Here is a 24,861-nt window from a genome sequence, read left to right as displayed (position 1 = left end):
TGAAAAACTAATGATTGATGCTTCTCATCTCTCCATTCCTATCTGTCTGTCTCTGTCTATCCCTCTCTCTCTGTAAAAAAATAAATTAAGAAAAATTAAATAAAAAGGACAATTCTTCTTAAAAAAAAAAAAAAGGACATGAAGAAGGACTGGGGAGTTGTTTAATGGGTATAGTTTCATTTGCAAGATGAAAAAAGTTATGGAGATCGGTTACACAACACTGTGAATATACTTAACACTAATGAAGAGTACACTTAAAAAAGGTTAGAATGGTTACCCTGGCCAGATAACTCTGTTGGTTGGAGCATTGTCCCAACGTGCAGAGATTGCCAAACAGATCAAACAGATGATATTCACCTGACCAGGAGGTGGCGCAGTGGATAGAGTGGTGTCCTGGGACACTGAGGACTCAGGTTGGGACCTGGAGATGGCTGGCTTTAGTGTGGGCAGTTGCCAGCTTGAGCGTAAATCATAGACATGACCCCATGGTCGCAAGGGGTCACTGGCTCAGCTGGAGCGCTCGGTTAAGGCAGTGGTCCCCAACCCCCGGGCCGCGGACCGGTACTGGTCCATGGGCCATTTGGTACTGGTCTGCAGAGAAAGAATAAATAACTTACATTGCCCTGGCCGGTTGGCTCAGTGGTAGAGCATCGGCCTGGCGTGCGGGGGACCCGGGTTCGATTCCCGGCCAGGGCACATAGGAGAAGCGCCCATTTGCTTCTCCACCCCCACTCCCCTCCTTCCTCTCTGTCTCTCTCTTCCCCTCCCGCAGCCAAGGCTCCATTGGAGCAAAGATGGCCCAGGCACTGAGGGTGGCTCTGTGGCCTCTGCCCCAGGCGCTAGAGTGGCTCTGGTAGAGGCAGAGCGATGCCCCGGAGGGGCAGAGCATCACCCCCTGGTGGGCAGAACAGCGCCCCCGGTGGGCGTGCCGGGTGGATCCCGGTCCGGCGCATGCGGGAGTCTGTCTGACTGTCTCTCCCCATTTCCAGCTTCAGAAAAATACAAAAAAAAAATAATAACTTACATTATTTTCATTTTATTTATATTTAAGTCTGAACGATATTTTATTTTTTTAAAATGACCAGATTCCCTCTGTTACATCCGTCTAAGACTCACTCTTGAAGCTTGTCTCGTAACTTTGACAATTATATTAAAAAATACCAGTTTTTACGTCAGTTGCATAATTTTATTTTATGCATTTATCCATCCCACCCTAAAGGCGGTCCGTGAAAATATTTTCTGACATTAAACTGGCCCGTGGCCCAAAAAAGGTTGGGGACCACTGGGTTAAGGCACAGATGAGAAAGCAATCAATGAACAACTAAAGTGCGTCAACTATGAGTTGATGCTTCTCATCTCTCTCTTCATGTCTGTCCCTGTCTCTCTCCCTTCCTCTCTAAACATTAAAAAAAGAAAAAAGAAAAAAAAAAGCCCTGGCCGGTTGGCTCAGTGGTAGAGCATTGGCCCAGCGTGTGGAACTCCCAGATTCGATTCCTGGCCACAGCACACAGGAGAAGCGCCCATCTGCTTCTCCACCCCTCCCTCTCTCCTTCCTCTCTGTCTCTCTCTTCCCCTCCCGCAGCCAAAGCTCCACTGGAGCAAAGTTGGCCCAGGCACTGAGGGTGGCTCTGTGGCCTCTGCCTCAGGCACTAGAATGGCTCCAGTTGCAACAGAGCAACGTTCCAGATGGGCAGAGCATCGCCCCCTGGTGGGCATGCCGGGTGGATCCCAGTCCGGTGCGTGCGGGAATCCGTCTTTCTGCCTCCCCGCTTCTCACTACGGAAAAATAAAAAATGAAGAAATAAAAAGAAAAATAAATCAATTTTTAAAAAGGTTAGAATGGTTTATAAAGACATCAAATTATGTAGTTTAAGCACGTGTTCATTGTAGTCGGTTATACCAGTAACATTAAAAACAAAACAAAAGATATGCTTAATGTGCCTGACAGGTCTGCGGGCTCCAGTGAGCTTGCGAAGTCAGATTTCGCTCGCTCGATGGAGCGGGGTGACAGTCCCTGGACCCCCAGTGGGGCCGGGCGAGGACAACGAAGCGGTCCAGGAATTATGAACGACACCTGAGCGGACCACGCGAGCCGCGAAGGAGCCCGCAGCTGCGCGCGCATGCGGCTGGCGCCGGGGACTTTCTCCCGCCTGGCCCGTCCGGTGCCCTGTGTTTATTTTTTAAAATTCAGAAAATATCTCCGAGTGGTTGCCAGGAGAGTGTAAAACATTTACTGAGGGCCTCCCTTTCACTTTGTTTAGTCTCGTTTGAATAAAGGGGGACATATCGCTAGTTGTAACAGGCATCTAAGGAGACAGCTACAGCCGTCAGGCCCCCGACCCCACGCCACTATAAATATCCCGGCCCGGCGGCGGAGGGTCTCTTTGAGCGGGGAGCTGCGATGGCTGTGCGTGGCAACCCGTCCCCGAAGGAGGGGGTGCTGGCGGTCCCCGGCGCCTCGGCCTTCTCCGCACCGCTGCCCGCGGGAAGGTACCTCGGGGCCCTGCTGGGTGAGGGACCGCAGTGTGGGGCTGAGCAGGATGAGTTACCATTACAGACTAGAGTTTCTGATGTCTGCGTGACGCCACTGCTTGGAACTGACTCAGCCCGGGGTCTAGGGGGCCCGGCTGCAGCCGTCCCGGCCTTGGCTGACTCACTGCTTTCTTTCCAGGCCCCTGATGTTCGCAGGCGGGTCTGCAGCGCCACGAAGGTGAGTGGATTGTGCGGAATGGAGTGGCTACGGTCGCCGTGGGGTAGGGCAGGGTGATGATGACTCCAGGTGACTCTGAGTGTCTTCGCTGACGCCATCACCGCAGCGCGCTGACCGCCTCCCTCCCCGGCTGGGATCCACTATTAGTATCGGGAGAAGTTGATGGCCAGGAACCCTTACTAATCACTTATTCTTGTGTCTCGTTGCTTTATTAAAGGGTGTAAAGAATCCACTGGTGTGTGAGCCTTGAAGAAAGGTGAGAGTGAGTGCGCAGGGTAACCTTTCTGACCTTCTGATCAAAAGCTCTTTCATGGAGCACGAGGGAGTCTGCCTGCTTGATAATGAAAACACACATCAGTTTAAATATTTCAACTGGTAATTTTCCAAGGGACACTCTATTTCTTACTTTCTGCTCTCAAACTACCCATCTTTGTGTGTCTCTAGCTGTGCTAGACTCCTTCCCAGAATGGCTTCCTTTGATCCGGGTCTCCCTAAATTGGGAATGATGATTTCTCAGACTAGAGTCTCTGACGCTGGTTCTGATGTCAAAACTAAACTCTGACTCATCTGGGGGACTGGATGTTGGGGTCTCTGCGGAGGGTGAGTGGGAGAGCCGTAACTCGGCTTCTCATTGGTTGTCCTGTTTTCCAGTTTCTAGCATGGGCTGTAGAAGCTTAGTCAGGGACAGTGTCCCTTCAGTCACCGCCACCCTGGTGACTGAACGACTCGGGGACTCCTGTTGAGGTGGCTGGGATGGATGCCTCGGGTGCTTCCTGCTACTTCAGGCTGTGACAAGAGCTCTGGCTACTGTGGTGAGTGTGCTGGTGGTTCTTCCAGCCCCAGAGTGGTAGTGGTGACCTGGTTGGCCTGGTCTCAGAGCCTTTTTCTGAGGATTTTAGAAACTACCTTACCCACTCTGTCTCTCTCTACACTCTGTGGCAACTCCCCGCCCACCCAGCTTTATGTTTAAATGGCGATTGCCGGTATGGTTCTAATACTCCTTTTATGACATTTCAGGGTCTTGCTGACAGAAAGGATGCTTTCTATCTCGTGTTGGGCAGATCCCAACTTAAATCTTTCCTGCATTTGCCAGTGCAAACAAGCTGTCAACGAAGGAGAAAAACTCAAATTTGGGGAGGGAGGTGCTCAAAACCCATCACCTTTCATGTCTTTATCCCGTCTTAGACAAGCAATTGCTCTTCTTGAAAGGATTCCAATAAAATATATTAAAGCAAATAAAGTGTATTCTTTGATTTCAATGAAAACAAGATGGTTCAAAAAGATGTAGGTCCCTGGCCAGGTCGTCAGGTGGTTAGAGCTCCAGCATTAGTGCAGAGGTTGCCGGTTTGATCCCTGGTTAGCGCACATACAGGAACAGATCTATGTTCCTGGGTTTTTTCTCAAAAAAGATTTGGGGAAGTAGAAGGTAGTAACCACCAGTGAAGGAGCATTATAGTTGACATCTACCTGTACCTCTTGATAGGTGTGTACAGAAAACTAAGATTATGCCATTGACTTAAAAGTGCAATGTGTAGCCCTGGCCACTTTGCTCAGTTGGTTCAAGTGTCCTAATATGTTAAGGTAGATTGATCCTTGTTTAAGGTACAAGAGTCAACCAATGTATGCATAAGTGGAGCAACACATAGATGTTTTTCTGTCTCCCATTCTCTCCAAATTCAATAATTGCAATGTGTAGATTTTTATTGGATTCTGAAAGAATGAGATGCAGCCTGACCGGTGGTGGCACAGCGGACAGAGTGTTGGCATGGAACACTGAGGTCACCAGCTTGAGCGCAGGCTAACTGGCTAGACTGTGGTCGCTGGCTTGAGTGCAATCATGACATGACTCCATGGTGGCTGGCTCGTCTCCCTGTCAAAAAAGAGTGAATGTCATGAAGTCTGGGGTTTGCTTTAAAACACTTCAGCAAAAGAAAGGGACATCTGTGTTAACACAGTAAGTTAAAATATTTAATTGAAAAAGGAATGGGGCTGACCTGTGGTGGCACTGTTGATAAAGCGTCAACCTGGAACACTTGGCGCTGGTTTGAAACCCTGGGCTTGCCTGGGCAAGGCTCATGGGAGTTGATGCTTCCTGCTCCTTACCCCCTTCTCTAATAATGGATTAAAATAAAAAGATCAGAAGAAGCAATGTGGCAATATGTTGATAACTGTTGAAACTACATGTTTTGGGCCTGGTCAGGTGGTGGCACAGTGGATAGAGCGTTGGGCTGGGATGCTGAGGATCCAGGTGTGAGACCCCGAGGTCACCAGCTTGAGCGTGGGCTAATCTGGTTTGAGCAAAACTCGCCAGCTTGGACCCAAGGTCGCTGGGTCCAGCAAGGGGTTACTCGGTCTGCTGAAGGCCCACGGTCAAGGCACATACGAGAAAGCAATCAATGAACAACTAAGGTGTTGCAACGAAAAACTGATGATTGATGCTTCTCATCTTTCTCCGTTCCTATCTGTCCCTATCTATCCTCTCTGGTACATGGGGTTATTTAAGCTACTTTTTTTTAGTGAGAAACAGGAAGACAGAAGCATCAATTCCTAATTGTGTCACTTCAGTTGTTCATTGATTTGCTTCTCATGTGTGCCTTGACTGGGCACCTCAAACTGAGCCAGTGACCCTTTGGGCTCAAGCCAGAGACATTGGGATCCTGTCGATGACCCCACACTCAAGCTGGCGACCTCAGCACTCCAGGTTGACACTCCATCCACTGCGCCACCTCAGGTCAGGTTTTTCACACCCCCCCTTCTTCCATCAGGTAATAAATTATCTTAACATTCCCTAGAGAAGCAGTTGAAAGTCAAACTTCTAACTGCAAATGAATGGCCGTCATCCCTTTCTGTGAAAGGCATTTTTTTTTTTTTTTTGCAAGAGGGGTAGATAGGGACAGGAAAGGAGAGAGATGAGAAGCAGCAATTCTTTGTTGCAGCTCCTTAGTTCATTGATTGCTTTCTCATATGTGCCTCGACTGTGGGGCTACAGCAGACCGAGTAACCCCTTGCTCAAGTCCGCGATCCTGGGCTTCAAGCCAGCGGCCTTTGGGCTTGAGCCAGACGAGCCCGCACTCAAGCCTGCAACCTTGGGGTTTTGAACCTGGGTCCTCCATGCCCCAGTCCGGCGCTCCATCCACTGTGCCACCGCCTGGTCACCATCTCGTCCAGGCATGTTTCCATCGGGAGGAAAGCTGTGGCTGTTGTCCCACTCACCTGAGGCTACCCGGGTCCTTTTCCCAGCGTGTGCTGTAGGGTGCAGGTGCTGTTTTCTCCTGTCACCTGTCACTGTTGATTCCCCACCGAGTGTGTCCCCAGACCCATGGTGACAGGAGAGACACAGATGTGAGACCGGCACTGACAGGACCCCAGACTGATATGTTTATTTTCCTTCATTAATAACATTCCGTTACAAACATTTGATCCATAAATAGTCCTGGTCCGTGGTGTGTGGGGTCCCTTTCCCTGAGAGCAAACGGGCCCTTTGCTAACCGTCTGCAAAGCCACTCTTACCTCCGAGAGGAAGCTCGGCCCTCCGCAAGTCCCTGAGTTCAGTTACTCGGGTCTATACAGCCCCAGCCCCGCCCAGGAAGAGGGCCACCACTGTCCTGCGAAGGCAGAGAGCAGGGCCACCCCCGCGGGGGCGGGCGGGGTGGGACTTCCTGTGGTAGATTTCAGGCTCCCAGTCCTCACGGAGTGATTGATTTCCCAGTCGAAGAAAAGTGCACTGTGCACAGGGCTCAAGGCTGCAGGACGTTGGGACTGTCTTCCGGCTGTCCCGGCACCTGCAGGCCCACAGTCCCGGAGGCTGAGCCCAGGCCTCCGCAGCAGGTGTGCGGCTCACAGCGTCCCGTACACGCTGACTCTGGCCAGGGAGATGCTCTCCGTGTACCGGGCCCGGCCCTTCTCGTACAGGACGAAGAGCTGCGGGGCCTGCTCCGCTGAGCCGACGCCGCTCTCCAGCGCGGCCAGCGACGAGTAGCCGCTGGGCCCCGGCCAGAGCTGGACCGTCTCTTTCCTCCACGAGGTCCCGTTGCTGAGGCTCCAGCGCAGGGTCAAGTTCACGCCTGGGGACGGCGGGAGAGTCAGGGTTGGGGTCTCTGCCCAGGCCTCCTCTGGACAACGGGCCACCCGCCAGCCGCCTGAAGGACACTTACGGAACTCCGGATGCGCCGGGTTGGAGAAGAAGACGATGCCAGAACTGGTGGCCACAGCTCCTGCAGCGACCACAGGGTCCACGAGCTCAGGGTCGAAGGTCACATCGCGGGGCCTCAGCGTGTCGCAGGCGTCGTGGCTGCGGATGACAATGCGGCAGTGGCAGTGATAGTTGTTCTGGTTCCGGGCGTTGATGACAACTGAGCCATCTGGGAGCTCGTAGGGCTGAGGAGAGAGAACAGGCTCTGGGAGGACCCAGGGAGGGGGCTGGGCAGGGGCCTCTCCCCGAGGGAGCCAGGCTGGCGGCATGTGTTTGGGAGCCAGACCCTGGCTCGGGGGTGAACCGGCGTTCTGGGGGACAGGGCAGGTGATGTGGGCGGGAAGCAGCCCAGGGATGCCTGACCTGGCACTCATCGGGGTTGAAATCGTTTTCCCGCTTGGGCTGGCCGTAGGGGATGCCGCTGATCCCGCTGCCGTAGCGCCAGGAGGCTCCGTGGTCATCGCTAAGGAGGCAGAAGACCCCATCCCGCTCCAGGGTCCCGTGGCCACACACGATGAGCCGACCCTTCCGCGGCTCCCGCTGTTTCTGTGGGAGGAGCCGTGTCACAGGAGGAGCCGCTGTGGGGCTCCAGGGCCGAAGAGGGAACCCACCACCTCCTACCTCCTGTGTGAAGACCCACATATCAGTTCTGTCCTGGCTTGCCGAGAGTCCCACACGGATCTCACAGAGAGCCACAGCCTGACCTAAGAAGCTCTTCTGCAGAAGAAGCTCCTTTGGGGCACCTAGGACCCATGCTGGACAGGCTGTGCACAGGACAGGGGGCCTCACCACAGGGGTGGATGGGAACTTCCTCTTACACTTGGGGTGCTCACTAACCAAGCTGACACCAGGGCACAGGCTTGTGTCTGCCCAAAGCAAGGGGTGTCTTTTATCTAATTTGCAGACCTGCTCTCAACTACCAAGAGGGAAGTTCACCTTCCACGCCTCCCAGGATATTCCTTTCTTCCAAGGGATCCCGTCTAAGACAGGAACTCCAACTTTGTAGAGTCTTCTCCTTGGGAAGGGGTCCATTTCGGGGCATGTTTGGGGCTCTCCACCCATCTCAGGACAGAGACCTGAATGCCAGAGCCTGGGCCGGGGGCAAACATCTCGGTGCCGATGTCCAAGGAGAGGTTCCGGGGCGGGCTCCAGGAAACACCGTCGTCCTTGCTCCACACCAACATGGTGGAGGCCACCGGGCAGCCAGCCTTGTGGGCGCAGAGGGAGTAAAACAGGAACACCACCCTGGTCTCAGCATCGCACACCACAGCCCCCAGGTTCAGCCCATCAGGTGTCTCCCCATCGTCCACAATGAATGCTGTGGGGGACCACGTGCTGCCTAAAGAGAACGAGGAAGAAACCCAGGATGAGCCCTCTGGAGGTGCCCTTCCCACCACTCCCTGTAACCTTCACCTCCTGCCAGGGCCCCAGGGTGAGCCCTCTGGAGGTGAGCCCACCACTCCCTGTAACCTTCACCTCCTGCCAGGGCCCCAGGGTGAGCCCTCTGGAGGTGCCCTTCCCACCACTCCCTGTAACCTTCACCTCCTGCCAGGGCCCCAGGGTGAGCCCTCTGGAGGTGCCCTTCCCACCACTCCCTGTAACCTTCACCTCCTGCCAGGGCCCCAGGGTGAGCCCTCTGGAGGTGAGCCCACCACTCCCTGTAACCTTCACCTCCTGCCAGGGACCCAGGACGTACAAGGGCCCCGGGGGCCTACAGGATCGACCCCTCCTAACCTCTTCGCCCAGAACCATTCTCCTGCACACACTCCACACAAGCTCCTCCCTGCTCCTCAAGGTGCGCACATTTGCCCGGCACACTCTTCCTCCAGGCTAACTCTCACTCCTTCCTGTCTTTGTTCAAACAGCACGTGCCAAAAACTGCAGTCAAACTCGGGCACTACCCATACCTCTTGCCCTGTTTTATGTTTCACCACAGCATTTGTCATCTCCTGACACAAAAACTATGTGTAGGTGTTTATTAAGTTTATTGTCTGTCTCCCCGCAGTAGCATGTAAGGGCTGCAAAGGCAGGCATTTTTTTTTTTTTTTTTTTTTTTTTTTTCTGAAGTTGGAAGCGGGGAGGCAGTCAGACAGATTCCCGTATGTACCCGACCGGGATCCACCCGGCATGCCCACTGGGGTCGATGCTCAGCCCATCTGGGGCATTGCTTTGTTGCAACCGGAGCCATTCTAGCACCTGAGGCAGAGACCATAAAGCCATCTTCAGCGCCCTGGCAAACTTTGCTCCAGTGGAGCCTTGGCTGCAGGAGGGGAAGAGAGAGACAGAGGAAGGAGAGGGGGAGGGGTGGAGAAGCAGATGGACGCTCCTCCTGTGTGCCCTGGCTGGGAATCGAACCCAGGACTTCCACAGGCTGGCCAAAGCTCCATCACTGAGCCAACCGGCCAGGACCACTGTCTTGTTTTTGTTTTATATAACTATTCACAGAACCTACAACAGTGCTGGACATATAGTAAATGCTGGATATATGTTTGAATGAATGTCCAATGCCTCGCTTATCCCAATTTCCAGATCACTGCCCTGGACACCTTCTCCCCTTAGCTTCCCTGTCCCCCTCTCAGTGAGTGACTCAGGCCTCCAGCCCTCTAAGTCCCCCATCCCTAGAAGCACTTGGGCAGGTCAGGCTGGCTCCCCACCACCCCTTCAAAGGTAGCAGCAGCTCCTGCGACCCAGGCCTCTTCCTACCTTGGTCGATGGACCTCCGCAGCGCGATGAACTTGGCCCCCGCATCCGAGGTGGACATCTTCCTGGCCTCGGCAAAGGCGAGAAGAGTGCCCCGCGGCGTGGCCGTGATGAGAGGGATGCGGAAGGTGTCCACGGAGCCGATCTGCCTCCCGCTTACCCACAGCAACTGCTCCATGGTCACCAGCGGCTGCACCTGCGGCGGGAGCAGGAAGGGTCAACGCGGACAGGCCGGACTTGGGGTGTCCGTCCGGACGGGTGAGCAGCGGCTCCGGGGCAGGTTCCCCCGGGAGATGCAGGGTGACGGGGCTCTCGCCTGGGAGCCGGGGGTCCTGAAACAAGGCAGGGGAACGGAGAGCGGAGTTGGGAGAAAAGCCGGGGGTCGGGGCGGCGGAGGGGCTTCCAGGGGTTCCGAAGGGGAAGAAGGACGGAGCCCGAAGGAGGTGAAGGGCCAGGGGGCCTCAGGACGGGGAGGGGCCGGGAGCCGGTGGACGGGACGGGGCCGGAGCCTCGCGGGGCCGGCGGGAGGCCACTCACCAGGCTGAGGTCGTTCCCTGCCCGGGCCCCGAAGGCCGCCGCGGACAACAGCAGCTGGAGGATCGCGGCGGACGCCCGAACCCGACAGGCCGCCCCGAACCCCGGCATTCGCGGTCCCCCATGTCCGCCCGGGAGCACTGCGCCGGGGCGCTCCTCTGGCATGTCTCCCCCGCGGCGAGCTCGACCCCGGTGAGCTCGACCCGGGGCCCCAGGACGATAAACCCGGGCCGGCGACAATCACCTGACCCGGGCCCTTTAACCACTCAGGTGTCACACACCCCCAGCCGCCCCGCTGGACTTCCGCACTCTGATTGGCCAGGGCCACCGAGATTTCCCCCACGTGGCCCCTTCGCGTCTCTGAACTAGCCCTCCTATTGGTTCCCTTTGAAGGCCCGGAGCGCGTGACCCAGGCGGGAAACGTACTGGCTGGAATGAGCGCTGCGTTTCTTCAGAAGCCTTTTGATTGGTCGCAGCAGCTGAGGCGCGTTGTGAGGGCGGGTCTTATCTTAAAGCGCCAGGCGGGGGCCCTGACCAGATCCTTCGGTTTCTTTTAGAGCATCTTCTGCGCAGTGCAGAGGTTGCCGGTTCTATTCCCGGTCAGGGCTCATACAGGAGCAGATCGATGTTCCTGTGTCTCTCTGCCTTTCTCTCTTGGTAAAATCAATGTCAATAAAAAATTTTTTTTTAATTGAAAGTACCAGGAGGGCAGAATTTTTTTTTAATATATACTTCTCACAAATATTAGAGGGTATTTCAAAATGAATATAAAGTGATAAAAAAAAAGCATTTGTTTTTTTTATTAAACATGAACAGCAGAAAAGCAAACAAGTCAAAGAAAGTTGTTTGATTATGCAAATGAGATACAAAACCAACTTTTATCTCATTGGTGAAAACCCACCAGACAAAAGGCTGAGTCCTGGAGGGTTTGCACGTTCCCTGGTCCCTTCATTTTTGTGAGCGGTGTATTATTATTGTCAAGGAGGGAATAAAAGCCAGCCCAGACTTCTTTTTATTGTTTGGGTTTTTCTCTTTTTTTTTTGCGAAAACAAAATATCCATCTTTAATAAAAATCTTTTTACTACAAAAATCACGATCTGAGAGGCGGGCTGCAGCCGCGGCTCAGGGCTGCGTGCCTCCCTTGTGCCGCTTGTTCCCCGGGGGCGCGTCGTTCTTCTTGCCCAGAATCTTCAGCAGGTTCTTGGACATGTAGTAGGGCCGGTCCAGCGAGCCGTCGTGCCGTTCCAGGTCTTCCACTGAGCCGGGACACAGGCCGGTTAGAGCGGCCCCGCGGCCTCCGCGCTCCCTCCCGGAAAACCCGGCCCCCCCCCCCCCCCCCCCCCGAAAACCCGGGGCCGGAACACCGCCACTGCCTGCTTTGCAGACTGCGCTCCCGCTGGCTGTTTCTTGGGGGGGGGGGGAGAGGGGCGTGTTTTGTAATTGGGTAGTTTATGTAACCTCGGTTTCCTCATTTGTAAAGTGGGGTCAGTAATAGCACTTGTCAAGCCGTGATAAAGATGACTGGTAAAAAGAAACCGCAGGCCTGCTGCTCAATGCAGAGCCTAATACACCCTAAAGCCTGGATGGATGGATGGATGGATGGATGGACGGATACAATAGTGCAAGGAAATTCCGCTCTGGACAGCACCTGCTGGGAAGTCCTCACTTCTACCCGAGGTTTCCTGACAGGTGACCCGAGGCCTTGCCTTTGGAAGGCTGTTTCTTAGAATAGCCCACCAGCCTCGGAGGGGACTTCCCCCTTCCTTCTCCAAACCCTTGGGGGATGCCAGAAGGCTCCCTTTGGCTCCTTTAACTCACAAAGTTGCCGTTTCTAGAAACACGAGGTTTTCAATCAAGCTAGAACAGCCTCTGCAACCTTGATGGGGGGGGGGGGGCTAGGGTGTCACTCACAGAAACAGAGGAAGAGGGTGTCCACACACATGCCAAAAACGCTGAAGAAGCCGCTGGCAATGACATAGGCCCCCAGGATAGAGGTCTGGAAGACACAGGCCTGTTAGGGTTCCTTTGGGGAGTGAGGGGGTGACACAGAGACGGGTGCTGTCACTCACCATGATGGGCAGCCAGTAATAGTTGAGGTGGGGGTTCTCAAAGTCTTTCCCCAGCCCTGGGATGCGGCCGGTGAAAAAAAAGAAGGACAGGACCCCTGTGGAAAAGGTCAGTGTCACTTCTGTAAGGTCACCTCTTCAGCTTCCCGGAACCTGGGCCCTCTGTCCTTGTAGCTACCGTCCCGGGTCCTTACCGACACCTCCCACCACCAGCAGCTTCCCGAAGAAGAGCAGCAGCTCTGTGACTTTGTCCAGGACAGCCACCCTGCGTGGGGAATGGGGTGCATTAGGGGTGCGAGGCCCAGCAGGGCTGGGAGCAGAACCGGCTATACAATTTGCCACGACCACGACCGAGGCAAAATGAGAATGGTTAATGTTTCAGGAAGGAAGCAGCAGAGAGCTGAAAGCAAACTCAAGGCCCTCTGGGCATGGCGGCGTGTCCTGGGCGCCCACCGGCCCGCGGGTGGGAGGCCGCCCTGCGCGGGCCCTGGACGCCCGCCGGCCCGCGGGTGGGAGGCCGCCCCGCGCGTGCCCAGGACGCCCACTGGCCCGCGGGTGGGAGGCCGCCCCGCGCGTGCCCAGGACGCCCGCCGGCCTGCGGGTGGGAGGCCGCCCCGCGCGGGGCCTGGCCTGACCTGACAATGTTCCGCATGAGCAGCATGAAGGCGTTTCTGGCCGAGACACAGAAGTTCTTTCCGTAGATGGCAATCTGGGGGAGGTGGGGGGTAGAAAGGTCGGGGTTACCGGGGGGTGGGCGCTCACCCGGGCCGGGCTGGGGAGGGCGGGTCTGCTCGCGCAGCAGCGGGGCTCACCATGATGTACGCATTGCGGTTCAGGAACTTGATAAACTTTTCCAGACACCAGAGGCAGCACTTGAAACAGCACATGATGCAGCGGGCCACGGGGTTCTGGGCTCCTGGGGGCCAGGGGCTCAGGCTCAGACACTGGCCCTGAAAGCTGCTGCTCCCTAAGCGTCCAGCTGTTCCGCGGCCCCGCCCCCAGCCCCTGCCGTCGGCTCACCTCGCAGTTTGTGGTCAATGTACTCCAAGAGGACCCGGGCGATCTGTACAAGACTCAGGATGAGGGCCCCGAAGGCCAGCGACCCGGTGTGGTAACTGCCGAGGGACCAGGCCGTCAGAGGCAGCTCTGGGGCCCCTGGGGCCCCCAGTGGGTCTCCAGGCCCCAGCTCCAGGCTTACCGCAGTGTGCGGACGAAGGCAGCGCTCAGCGGGAAGGTGGGGATGTCCCGGGGCTTGCTGAAGGCCCAGTAGAAAGAGGCAAAGGCCCCGGCCAGGACACACTGGCCGAGGGCCAGGACCCAGTTGACGGTCCAGAACAGCCCCAGGACCCCGTAGATTTGCAAGTTGAAGAGAGAACGTTGTACCAGGCCCGTGGACAAGTAGCCCTGGAAGACGCACATCAGCCCCGGGCACGAGGAGTTCACCGGCTGAGCCTGTGGGGCACAGAGTAGGCTCACTCCCAGAGCAGAGGGGAGGACGCGGCGGCCTGCCCTGCCCTGGAGGGCGGAGTGGGTTCCTTCCAGCAGGTTCTCTCCATGTTCACTGGGTTTCGCTCACCGACTGTGTCAGCATAATTCACTTCTTTCAGTGTCTGGGTGGGCGAGGAGCTCCCGGGAGCTCGTAGGCCCTGTGGGGCTAAGCCTGAACGGTGTGTGGGGGGCTGTGTGAACAACGCCCAGCTCTAGAGAGCTTGGCACCCGATCAGCAGTGCCCGCCCAGGGCAGCCTCTGCGGCTTCAACCAGAACACTTCCCAGCAGAATGGGAGGGACTGGGTAGCAGATGGTATTAAGGAATGATTGTTAATTTTGTCGGGTTTGATAATGGTTATAGTGGTTATGCTTTTTTAAATTTTTTCTGTGACAGAGACAGAGAGACACAGAGAGGGACAGACAGGGACAGACAGACAGGAAGGGAGAGAGATGAGAAGCATCAACTCTTTGTTGCGGCTCCTTAGTTGTTCATTGATTGCTTTCTCATATGTGCCTTTACCAGGGGGCCACAGCAGACCGAGTAACCCCTTGATCAGGCCAGCGACCTTGGGTCCAAGCTGGTGAGCCTTGCTCAAATCAGATGAGCCCGCGCTCAAGCTGGCCCTTGGGGTTTAGAACTTGGGTCCTCCTTGTCCCAGTCTGACGCTCTGTCCACTGCGCCACCGCCTGGTCAGGTTGATTATGCTTATTTATTTATTTATTTTTTTTCTTTTTCTTTTTTTTTTAGAGAGGAGAGGGAGAGACAGAGAGAAAGAGAGGAGAGACAGAGAGAGAAGGGGGGAGGAGCTGGAAGCATCAACTCCCATATGTACCTTGACCAGGCAAGCCTAGGGTTTTGAACCAGCAACCTCAGCATTTCCAGGTCGATGCTTTATCCACTGCGCCACCACAGGTCAGGCGATTATGCTTTTTTAAAAAGTCCTTATCTGTCGAGATCTATCCTGGTATATTTACAAGTAAATGGCATGATGTCCAGAATTTGCCTTAAACTCTAGAGAAACAATTTGGGGTTCAGGCTGGGTGGGGAGGTGGATGAAAGAGGAAAGTTGAAGGTGTGGAATCTGGGGGCAGGGATTCTCTCTTGGCTTGGTGTGTGTTTGAACATCTCCTGGCTTGACGTGTGTTTGAACATTGCCGTAAGAACAAGTGAAAGGCACAGGAATAAACAGCCCTCGCCAGCAGATGTGTCCACGACCCGGGGAACTGCTGCCACTGAGTGTATGTTGGAACCTTCAGAATAAGAAAACCAGCCACCTTCCATGTGTATGTCAGTCTGGGTTTGTGTCCGTTGGCACTTCTAGGTCCTGAGCAAGTGGAAAGCAGGGACCAGGTCATCTGGGGCTCTGCACACCAAGTGTCTGGCACATACGGGTCCTCCATAAAGATAAGGAAACCCCCCTCTCCTTTTTTAGAGTGAGGCTAATGCCTGCGGGCAAAGCTCAGAGCAGGTGGCCACGTAAAAACCTGGAGGACAGTAAATTCCCGGACTCCAGCGCCTCTCCCTGGGAGCCTCACAGGAGGCAGGCTGGTAGACTCTTTCCCAGAACCTCCTCCCCCCCAGGCGTCCTGCCTGCGCACTGCCTGGGGTACTGCGTTCTGAGGGAGGGAGGTGGGAAAGCTAAACAGAACCAGTAGTTATCAGCTCTTATCAGGTGCCAGCATGGCACTAAGCGGTTCCTGTGCCCACTGTCATTTGGTTTTCTCTGCCACCCCGAGACAGGTCTTGTGATTTGCTTCGCTGCAGAGGTGACGGCCTGAGACCCAGCTGGGCGGGGCTGTTCACGGTCCCCCTGGCAGAGGAACGTCCTGGGAAGGGCGGGGTTCTGTATCCAGCTTCCCGGAGGCTGGCCCTGCCTGGAGGCCCTGCATATCTCCTCCTGGGCCTCAGCATCCTTCCCTGGCTCAGGGGCAGGACTCCTGGACCTGCGGTCAGCAGACTGGCTCCCTTCCGGGCTCTGCTGTGGGTCTGTTGCGTGACCCTGAGGAAACCCCTTGCCCTCTCTGTCCCCCCCCCCCCCCCCCCGTCTCCACTGCACAGTGAGGCATCTGGACCAGTTGGTCCCTAAGGTCTCCTCAGCCCTATGGATGCACCCTCCGTCCCCTCCCCCAGTCACCTTACCAGGGGGTCACAGGAAGCATTCATGGGCACCGTCTCACAGCCGGCCAAGCTGACGTTGGGTGCCCAGAGGACGTACTGAGGTTGTCCCGATGTGGCCAGGTATCCAGAGGGAAGTCAAGGAAAGCATGGCCACATGGGGGTCGCTACAGATCCCCTCCTCAGGGACCCCTTCCCAGGCGCTTGTGACAGTGTTCACTGTGCGAGGTGGGCTGGAAGTCAGCCTGGGCTTGCTCTTCCAACCCTGTCCGCTAGCAGGCTGTGTCTGCCCAGACAACGGTGCCTTCTTCCCACTGCGCGGAAAACACCGGGTGGGCAAGAACCCCCCTCTCTGCCCTCCAGGAGGGCGGGCTGTGTGGGCAGAGGATACAGGGCGATCATGGCCCAGTAGGCAATGCAGATGAGCAGGAGCACAAAGGTGACCAGCGGGTAGAACATGGTGGACATCATCTGGCCCACAGCCCTGCGGGGAGATTGGTAACTGTCACCAAGCAGCGCGGCCCTGGGGTCCCCTCTGCCCCACAGAGGCGGCCCTGGGGTCCCCTCCGCCCCACAGAGGCGGCCCCGGCCCCCAGGCTGGGCACACCGGGGTGCTCCCTCGGTGAACTGAACTGAGCTGAACGAATAAGACTGGGGGGGGCCCTGAGAGCAAACAGGGTCTCAGAGACGCCCCCAGGGCAGCTTCAGGGAGAGGAAGGGGGGAGAGTCCTCAGAGGACGGTGTGTCCGCTGGCTCGGCAGGCGAGTCTCGTGGGGAGAGAGCTGCTGTTCCTCCTCCTCCTCCTCCTCGCCTGGATTCCCGCCATCCCACCCGACCACCGTCACCACGGCAATAATAACAATGGCCCCCAGGACCAGCCCTGCTGTCGGGGCTGCCCCATGCTCGAGGGACTTGATGGGACATTAACTCTCTTCATGCTCAGGGCAACCATACGAGGTAGGAACAATGATCAGACACCCACCGGCCCGCCCTACTTTAAAGGTGGGTAAACTGAGGCTCGGAGAGGCTGTCACACCGCAGCATGGAGCACTGTCCTGTTCTGTCCTTCCCCTCCAGGGCTGCCTGGCCCGGCCCGGCCCGCACCCCGTGCCCCCGGCCCCATCGCCCCCGGACGGGCCCTGACCGACTGGCCTCCTCCAGGAGGGCGATGGCGATGCGGATCCGCTGTCGCAGGAAGATGACCATGAGCAGCAGGACGGCTTCCAGCACGGCCAGCACGATCACTGGGGGGGGGACACAGGGGCACGGGGAGGGGGGGCAGTCACGGCCGGGCCGGGCGCGACCCAGGCAGCCCTCGGCAGCTGGCACCCCGAGGGGCCGCGGCAGACTCACGGGCCACCAGCCAGGTCTCCTGCACACTGCGGTAGGCGCTGAGGTCGGTGGTGAAGCCCAGCGTGGTGATGGAGGCGCCCCTGTCCCGCAGCGCGCGGTACTCCTCCCAGCAGTGGTAGATGCCGTAGGCCAGCACGCCCAGCACCCCGAGGACCAGGACCAGCACCAGGGGCCCGGCCACCAGGCGCAGGAGCAGGACGAACAGCAGGCTGAGGACCAGAGCCACGCCAAGGGCACTAGAGGCAGGGGGGGTAGGCGAGGGTCACCGCTGGTCCCCCCAGTGCCTTTCCTCACACCCCACATGTCCCCAGATTAGACCCTTTTTTTTTTTTTATCATAAATCCTGTTGGGTTTGGGGTCCATTCTGAACTCTGGCTCCTCTTCCTTTGTTTAAAGACTCGGTGTCAGACAGGGGGCTGGAGGCTGAGGACCCGGGAGGGAGAAGGGAAGGAGAAAGTAAGGGAATCTGGTGACTCACACAAGGATCCAGTACCAGGATTGGGCAAAATCTTCAAAGATCTTAACACTGATGTCACGGGCATTGAGATCGTCAAGAAGGCCGCTGTGGCAAGGGACAGAGTCAGAGAGGGCTGTGGGCGGAGGGGCGAGGGACAGAGAGGGTGGCGGCAGGGGTGCCCACCTGATTCCCTGGGTGACGGAGGTGTTGCTGGGGATCCCCGGGAGTGTGGGCACAGTACTGTTGGTCCATGGGAAACAGCGCCCCAGAGCTGGAGGGAGAGAACCGGCCGGTACCAGAGCTTTGCCTTGAAAGCCTCTTGCCCCCCCCTCAGCCCACCGCGCCCCCAGGGCCAAGAGGAGAGATGGGGTCTGCTCGCCCCACAGAGCTGCTCTTGATTCTACCGCCAGACGGGAGCTTCTTCTGCCCACGGGGCCCCGGCCATACCTGCTTTACTGTCCCTGAATGACCCCCTTCCTTTCCTTCCTGGGCCGCTGCTCCGGTCAGAGCCTCCCCCGCTCCGGCCTGCCTCTTACAACACCTCCACCCCCAGCCCTGTCACCCATCAACCCACCCGCTGCCTGAGTGCCCGGGAGACCAGGGCACAGCGGAGGCCTCCTCAGCCCAAGGCTCAAAGTCCCTCAGCTGCTCAGACACACAGAGGCTCCATCCTGGACAGTGCGCACCTCGCGGCCAGGCTTCCGGGGCCCCCCTGCCTGAGCACAGCCCTTCCCCCTCACTCCTGTACCTTTGCTCCCACCGTGCCCTTCCCTGCGTGCCCCCTCCCCCAGAAATCCAATCCAGTACCCCCTGCTCAACTCCCTCTGCCCCTCACTTCCTCTAGGGAGCCTATGCCTCCCCCCGCCCCGGCACCTGTGATGTGCCTACCGCATCTATCCCCCACCCATACAACACCTCTGCCAGGCAAACTCGCTTTGGCATTGACAGTCTAAAGATGAAGAAACAAGGCTCAGAGAGGTTGAGTAATGGGCCCAAGGCCACACAGCTAGAAAGTGCTACAAGTTACATCCAGCTCTGACTTCGGAGCACGCATGTCATGTCAGATGCTTGTTGTTGCACTTAGGTTGAGCACTGGATATCTTTTCTCATGCTGTCATCTAAATTTTTTTGTTGTTGTTGTATTTTTCTGAAGCTGGAAACGGGGAGGCAGTCAGACTCCCGCATGCGCCCGACCGAGATCCACCCGGCACGCCCACCAGGAGGCGACGCTCTGCCCATCCGGGGCGTCGCTCTGTTGCGACCAGAGCCACTCTAGCGCCTGGGGCAGAGGCCAAGGAGCCATCCCCAGCGCCCGGGCCATCTTTGCTCCAATGGAGCCTTGGCTGCGGGAGGGGAAGAGAGGGACAGAGAGGAAGGAGAGGGGGAGGGGTGGAGAAGCAGATGGGCGCTTTTCCTGTGTGCCCTGGCCGGGAATCGAACCCGGGGCTTCTGAACGCCAGACTAACGCTCTACCACTGAGCCAACCGGCCAGGGCCTGTCATCTAAATTTTTTTAAAAGTGCCCTGGCCGGTTGGCTCAGTGATAGAGCGTCAGCCTGGTGTGCAGAAGTCTCGGGTTCGATTTCCGGCCAGGGCACACAGGAAAAGCGGCCATCTGCTTCTCCACCCCTCCCCCTCTCCTTCCTCTCTGTCTCTCTTCCCCTCCCGCAGCAAGGCTCCATTGGAGCAAAGATGGCCCGGGCGCTGGGGATGGCTCCTTGGCCTCTGCCCCAGGCGCTGGAGTGGCTCTGGTTGCAACAGAGCGACGCCCCGGAGGGGCAGAGCATCGCCCCCTGGTGGGCAGAGCGGCCCCCTGGTGGGCGTGCCGGGTGGATCTCGGTCGGGCGAATGCGGGAGTCTGTCTGACTGTCTCTCCCCGTTTCCAGCTTCAGAAAAATACAAAAAAAATAAATAAATTTTTTTAAAAAAGTAACATTAATTATTGGAAAGAAGAGCATGCATAATTTTAAAAAAAGTTGACTGCGGCCTGAGCTGTGGCGGCACGGTGGATAAAGCATCGACCTGGAACTCTGAGGACGCTGGTTCAGATCCCTTGGCTTGCCCGGTCAAGGCATATACAGGAAGCAACTACAGGGAGTAAGTGCTTCCTGATTCTCTCTCCCCCACCTCTTTCTCACTTTCCCTCTCTTTGTCCCCTCTCCAAAAATCAGTAAAGAGGAACCTGCCCTGGCTGGTTGGCTCAGCGGTAGAGCGTCGGCCTAGCGTGCGGAGGACCCGGGTTCGATTCCCGGCCAGGGCACACAGGAGAAGCGCACATTTGCTTCTCCACCCCTCCGCCGCGCTTTCCTCTCTGTCTCTCTCTTCCCCTCCCGCAGCCAAGGCTCCATTGGAGCAAAGATGGCCCGGGCGCTGGGGATGGCCCAGGCGCTAGAGTGGCTCTGGTCGCAACATGGCGACGCCCAGGATGGGCAGAGCATCGCCCCCTGGTGGGCAGAGCGTCGCCCCTGGTGGGCGTGCCGGGTGGATCCCGGTCGGGCGCATGCGGGAGTCTGTCTGACTGTCTCTCCCTGTTTCCAGCTTCAGAAAAATGAAAAAAAAAAAAAAAAAAAAAAATCAGTAAAGAAAATCTAAAAATAGGCCCTGGCCAGTTGGCTCAGTGGTAGAGTGTCAGCCCAGCATGTAGAAGTCCAGGGTTCAATTCCCGGCCAGGGCACACAGGAGAAGCACCCATCTGCTCCTCCACCCTTCCCCCTCTCCTTCCTCTCTGTCTCTCTCTTCCCCTCCCCCAGCCAAGGCTCCTCTGGAGCAAAGTTGGCCCAGGTGCTGAGGATGGCTTCATGGCCTCTGCCTCAGGCTCTAGAATGGCTCTAGCCGCAATGGAGAAACGCCCCAGATGGGCAGAGCATCGCCCCCTGGTGGGCATGCGGAGTGGATCCTCGGTCAGGTGTATGTGGGAGTCTGACTGCCTCCCTGCTTCTCACTTCAGAAAAATACCAAAAAAAAAAAGAAAAAAGATAATAATAAAAATAAATAAAAGAAAAGAAAAAAGAAAAAAAAATCTAAAAATAAAAAATCTAAAAATAAAAAATAAAAGTGGCCAATTGCGATCCCACCACCCAGCCACAGTCATCTGTGGCGTTAGGATGACTTCTGGTTTGTCTGCTGTGCACACACCTGCCCGTGTTGGGGTTATGTTCGCCACGTGTGTTTTCACGGGATTCCTGTGTGCTCTCTCTGATCTCTACACCTAGCATGCAGCTCCCACAGGAAGCCAAGTGCCCTGTGTCCACCCCCAGTGCCCGGCTAGCAAACTGCCACAGCCCAGCCCTGCGACCTCATCCTCTCCGGGCCTGGTTTCCTCATTTGAGCAATAAAAATATACGACTAGCCGATGCCCGAGGAAGGGGTGCGCTTCTCACCTCGAGTCGAAGGGAGGAGGAAGCTGGGGCACAGCTCCTGCTGCAGGCTTTGGAGCACTGGCTGGGTGGGGGGTGAGGGAAGGACAGACAGACACACAGTCACAGAGCAGGATGCAGGAGTGAGCGTCCCCCGCCATAGCCTCGCACCCCCACCCACGCGGTCCCTCCTTGACCACGCCCATGACGCTGGGGGCAGCGCTCACCATGTCCCCCGGCACCCCCGGCAGACAGAAGTTCCGGTGGGCGGCATAAAAGACCTCCCCGACCGTCAGGGACAGCTCCCTCCTGCTCACAGTCCATGAGTCCGTCGGACAGGAGGACACACACACCTGGGGGCGGAGGGCATGCTGAGGGGCTCGCGGCCAGCCGGGGGAGATCTGGGCAGAGGCGCGTCCCCGCTCTGACCTGGGGTGTGGGGCACTGCAGGCCGCGCTGGGCCACCGTGATGATGTTGGCGGTCAGGACGCAGCTGAAGATGTTGAAGTACAGGAGGTAGGGCTTCTCTCTGCGAGTGGGGAGCAGGCGAAGGTGTCAGGGCGTGGTCAGGTGTCGGGAACGGGAATGGAGGGACAGTGTGGGTGGCCCAGACCTGCCCGACCCTGATCCTGGGCTCGGGAAGCTCAGTTCAGTTTCGGAGGTACCGGGGCACACTGAACCACTTCCCCGGGTCGGTCAGCATCGCCTGTGGTTCACGCAGGACCGACCTAGTTCACGCTCACAAATGGTTAAGGGCAGGAACGCCGGAGCCAAATCGCCACCCAGCTTTATGGCCTTGAGCAAGTCACTCAATTGCTGACTGCCTCGGTTCCGTGGCGGGGAGAATCACACTACCCACTTTATAGGCTTTAAATGACTGTGTGTGTAAAGTACACGGCCTGCTCGGAACATGGAGGCGCGCACACAAATGCCAGGGGTTTTACCGTTGGCCGCTCCCTGCCTGCGAGGGCCCGTCGCGTCTCTTCCGGGACCCCCCTGGCATTTCTGATGAGCACCTCAAAGTTCAGAGAGGCTGAGGACCTTGCCCAAGACCACGCACACGAACCAGAATCCCAGCTGGAGATTCGAAGGCCGGTGTCTCACGGCTAAAACCATGAACTTAACCTTGACCCTATACTGCCTTGCAGTTTTGGGGGGGCGGGACTTGCTCACCAGCCAGCTGCCCAGCAATGGAAGCTGCTCAGTGTGGTCTGGGGGTGAGATTAAGGGCGGTGGGGGGTGGGCAGAGGGTCTGGGAACACAACAGGGAAAGGTCTGCAGCCTGAACGTGTGTGTGGGGGTGTGCCTGCCCACCCCACCCTCACCTTCCTCTTGCTCCGCTGTCACACTCACTTGTTTGCCCCCACGCCGCAGTAGGCCCCGGTCGAGTTCCTGGGGTAGAGGACTTGCCGGGGGTCTCCATACACCCAGGCTGGACACAGAGACACACACACAGAAGGGTCACCGGAGGGAGGCGGGCAGGGACTTCGTCTTGGAGAGCAGCCCTGGGTCGCTGGGCCCCCTGCCCCCGCCAGCCGCTGCCCCAGGCCCACGCAGCTGGACACTCACCCACGATCCCCACCGCAATGTAACCCAGAATGAAGAGAAGGAAGAGGACGCAGCAGATGACATCTGTGCAGCTCCTGGGGGGGGGGACACAGGGGGGGAGCCTTTGGAGAGGACAGCTGGGGGCACTGGAAAGTGGGCGTGGGGAGGTTCTCTCTGGTTTGTAAAGGAGAGCTTTTCCTGGATGGGTAAACTCTCCTCTGAAGTAGAACAGAAGGGGCATAAACCCTAAGTGCTCAGCCTGGTGGAGTTCCCCGAGGGCACACAGCCCACGTTGTCAGAGGGGCCCCGGGAACCACTGTGTCGTCTCCCCCGCATCGATCCCAGGCTTTCGCTGTTTCACGAGCTTCTTACCGATTTTTCAGCAAGTACACAGCAAAAACAAGACAGCCCTCCCCCACCCTGCGCGGTCCTCCGGACTCACCTGTTCTTGATGGGGCCTCGGAAGGAAGGGTCGTATTTGACCGGTTTTCCTGAGGGGCGGGTGTGAGGAGCAGGGTGGAGAGTGAGGCCCTGAGCGGAGTCTCTCTCCTCGCTCCTTGTCCGTCCCTCCCCAGTTCCCCCTGTTCTCAGGGGTTTTCAGGGAGATGGACAGGGGCTGGGCGGGCGGAGGGGCCACAGGAGAGCAGGAAAGGTAGAACCACTGTGAATCCACCCAGGTGGCCTTGGAGGAAGGGGGTGGGGGCCTTGATGGGTCATTTCCAGCTCACACCTTGAGGCCGGAGGCCAGGGACATAGCTTTCGTGTCCTGCCTGTCCGACTCATCTCTCCTGAGTCTCCCCTCAGCTGCTATGTGGGAGGGACTTTGTGTCTAGTGATCTCAGTGGCCCTCATGCTGTCCCCTGCCTGTGCCCCGCCCAGGCTGGGCACAGATGGAGCCCCTCAGGGAGGTCAGAGCCTCAGACCCTACCTCTAGTCCAGGGCTAGGGGGAAAAAAAACTGAAATCAAATGTACTAGCTCCTGCCGGGCCTAGGGAGGGAGGGAGCTCCCTGCGGACCCCCACCTGAAGGGACTCCATCCCCAGGCCACTGCCAGACTCTGGGCAGGCCACCAAATCAAGCTGACACCTGAGCTCGGTGGCTGAGGTGGTGATCCTGTCCGGTTCCTGGTCCTCCCTGAGTACACACGGAGAGGAGGTGGGGCCAGGCACCCGGGGTCCCTCGTGGGCACCGTGGAGGACCGAGGGGGTGAGGGCTGGGAGTGAGTGTGGGAAGAGGTGGGGTCCGTTCTCCGCAGGTGCTCTGGACTCTGTCCCTCTATGGCTCTCGGACGGACGTGAGGTCAATGATTGATCCAAAGCTGTTCCAGGAAGTCTTTTGGGAAGTCCTCACTGCTCCTACCCTGCCCCTTTGGGACCCAAGCCTTCCCTCTGGGAGGCCCCTCCCCTGGGGTTCCTTTCCCTCCAGAGCAGGGGCTCAGACACCCCCTCCCCAAACCTCAAAGGACCTGTGCAGCAGGCCCCTAGCCCTCGCTGTGCATGGGGCTGATCCCCATTCTGTCTCTCCTCACACCTGCCACCCTGACCCTCAGACCCCTGGGGCAGGCCCCTAGCCCTCGCTGTGCATGGGGCTGGTCCCCATTCCCTCTCCCCTCAGGCCTTACCCCCACAAGGGCCCCAGAAGGCCCCTGCCTCTGTATTCCTCAAGGGTCCCCCAGACAGGCTCCTCTCCTAACAGAAATCGAGGCAGGTCCAGCCCCCTCGTAAAGGCCCCAGCCCCAACTCCTCACAGGGCCCCCGGCAAGATGGACCTCACCTGCCACTGCCCACGGAGACCCTGGTGGGCAGCCCGGCACCCTTCCCCACAGAGACCCGGGGTCCAGGCTAAAACCCTTCCTTGCAGGGTCCCCAGCCTTTCCTGCTGCCCCCCCCCCCCGGGGCCGGAACCCCAGCCCCTGCTCAGGACCACACCCTGCCTCTCTCTCTTCAGGCCCTGCTTCCTCCGTCCCTGCCCTGGAGGCCCCCAACCCCTCCTCCCAGGAACTCCACACCAGCGCCTCTCCGAGACCCTGGCTTATCCCCCTGAGGTCTCCTCACCCACGGCTGCATCCCCTGAACCCCATCCTCCCAGAGCCCTGGCTCTTCCACCTTCCATCTGCTCCCTTAGCCCCTCTCCCGGGGGCCAGCCCCAGACACCGTGCCCCCGAGGGGTCCAGCCAGGCCTCCTGCCCTCCGTGGGGCCCTGGCTTCCACCCTGGCCAGCCCCCAGCCAGCCTCACCGTAGGCCTCCTCGCCGGCCGCCTTCCCCCCCATGGCTCAGTCTCCGGAGTGATTGGAGCCCGGGAGACCGGGCAACTCACCTGCCACTGCCCCGCCTCCCACGT

General features: G+C 57.7%; 2 protein-coding genes, 1 long non-coding RNA gene and 2 other non-coding genes across 5 annotated transcripts; 3 read left to right on the top strand and 2 right to left on the bottom strand.

Annotated features, from left to right (window-relative positions):
- The first annotated feature begins 2,349 nt into the window (after window positions 1–2,349).
- Window positions 2,350–3,944, top strand: LOC136319764 (uncharacterized). Its single transcript, XR_010728205.1, has 5 exons — window positions 2,350–2,490; window positions 2,672–2,710; window positions 2,928–2,966; window positions 3,362–3,522; window positions 3,728–3,944. It is a non-coding gene; the product is annotated as an uncharacterized lncRNA (long non-coding RNA).
- On the top strand, window positions 2,763–2,826 carry LOC136321166 (small nucleolar RNA SNORD48). The gene has a single exon (XR_010728455.1). It is a non-coding gene; the product is annotated as a small nucleolar RNA SNORD48 (small nucleolar RNA).
- LOC136321160 (small nucleolar RNA SNORD52) lies at window positions 3,209–3,275 on the top strand. Its single transcript, XR_010728449.1, has one exon. It is a non-coding gene; the product is annotated as a small nucleolar RNA SNORD52 (small nucleolar RNA).
- Window positions 3,945–6,074: 2,130 nt separating the features above from the next.
- Window positions 6,075–10,405, bottom strand: NEU1 (neuraminidase 1). The gene is made up of 6 exons (XM_066263305.1): window positions 10,140–10,405; window positions 9,606–9,798; window positions 7,979–8,241; window positions 7,266–7,448; window positions 6,865–7,087; window positions 6,075–6,774 (listed from the first exon to the last, which is right to left on the bottom strand). Exons 1-6 carry the CDS (start codon window positions 10,299–10,301, stop codon window positions 6,548–6,550), a joined length of 1,251 nt encoding a protein of 416 aa, XP_066119402.1. The 5' UTR covers window positions 10,302–10,405; the 3' UTR covers window positions 6,075–6,547.
- Window positions 10,406–11,160: 755 nt separating this feature from the next.
- Window positions 11,161–24,850, bottom strand: SLC44A4 (solute carrier family 44 member 4). The gene is made up of 21 exons (XM_066263168.1): window positions 24,757–24,850; window positions 22,963–23,011; window positions 22,542–22,615; window positions 22,326–22,404; window positions 21,402–21,501; window positions 21,200–21,325; window positions 20,997–21,057; window positions 17,801–17,888; window positions 17,639–17,722; window positions 17,161–17,396; window positions 16,952–17,051; window positions 16,199–16,291; window positions 15,832–15,934; window positions 13,401–13,654; window positions 13,223–13,317; window positions 13,015–13,118; window positions 12,838–12,911; window positions 12,397–12,467; window positions 12,206–12,300; window positions 12,048–12,132; window positions 11,161–11,392 (listed from the first exon to the last, which is right to left on the bottom strand). The coding sequence occupies exons 1-21, from the start codon at window positions 24,788–24,790 to the stop codon at window positions 11,259–11,261; spliced, it is 2,139 nt and encodes a 712-aa protein (XP_066119265.1). The 5' UTR covers window positions 24,791–24,850; the 3' UTR covers window positions 11,161–11,258.
- Between the last annotated feature and the right edge of the window lie 11 nt (window positions 24,851–24,861).

The sequence above is a fragment of the Saccopteryx bilineata genome, chromosome 1 (genome assembly GCF_036850765.1).
Source record: "Saccopteryx bilineata isolate mSacBil1 chromosome 1, mSacBil1_pri_phased_curated, whole genome shotgun sequence".
In the NCBI taxonomy this organism is placed as follows: domain Eukaryota; kingdom Metazoa; phylum Chordata; class Mammalia; order Chiroptera; family Emballonuridae; genus Saccopteryx; species Saccopteryx bilineata.
The sequence above is the reverse complement of the archived record's forward strand: the minus strand, read 5'-3'. Positions and strand labels throughout refer to the sequence as shown.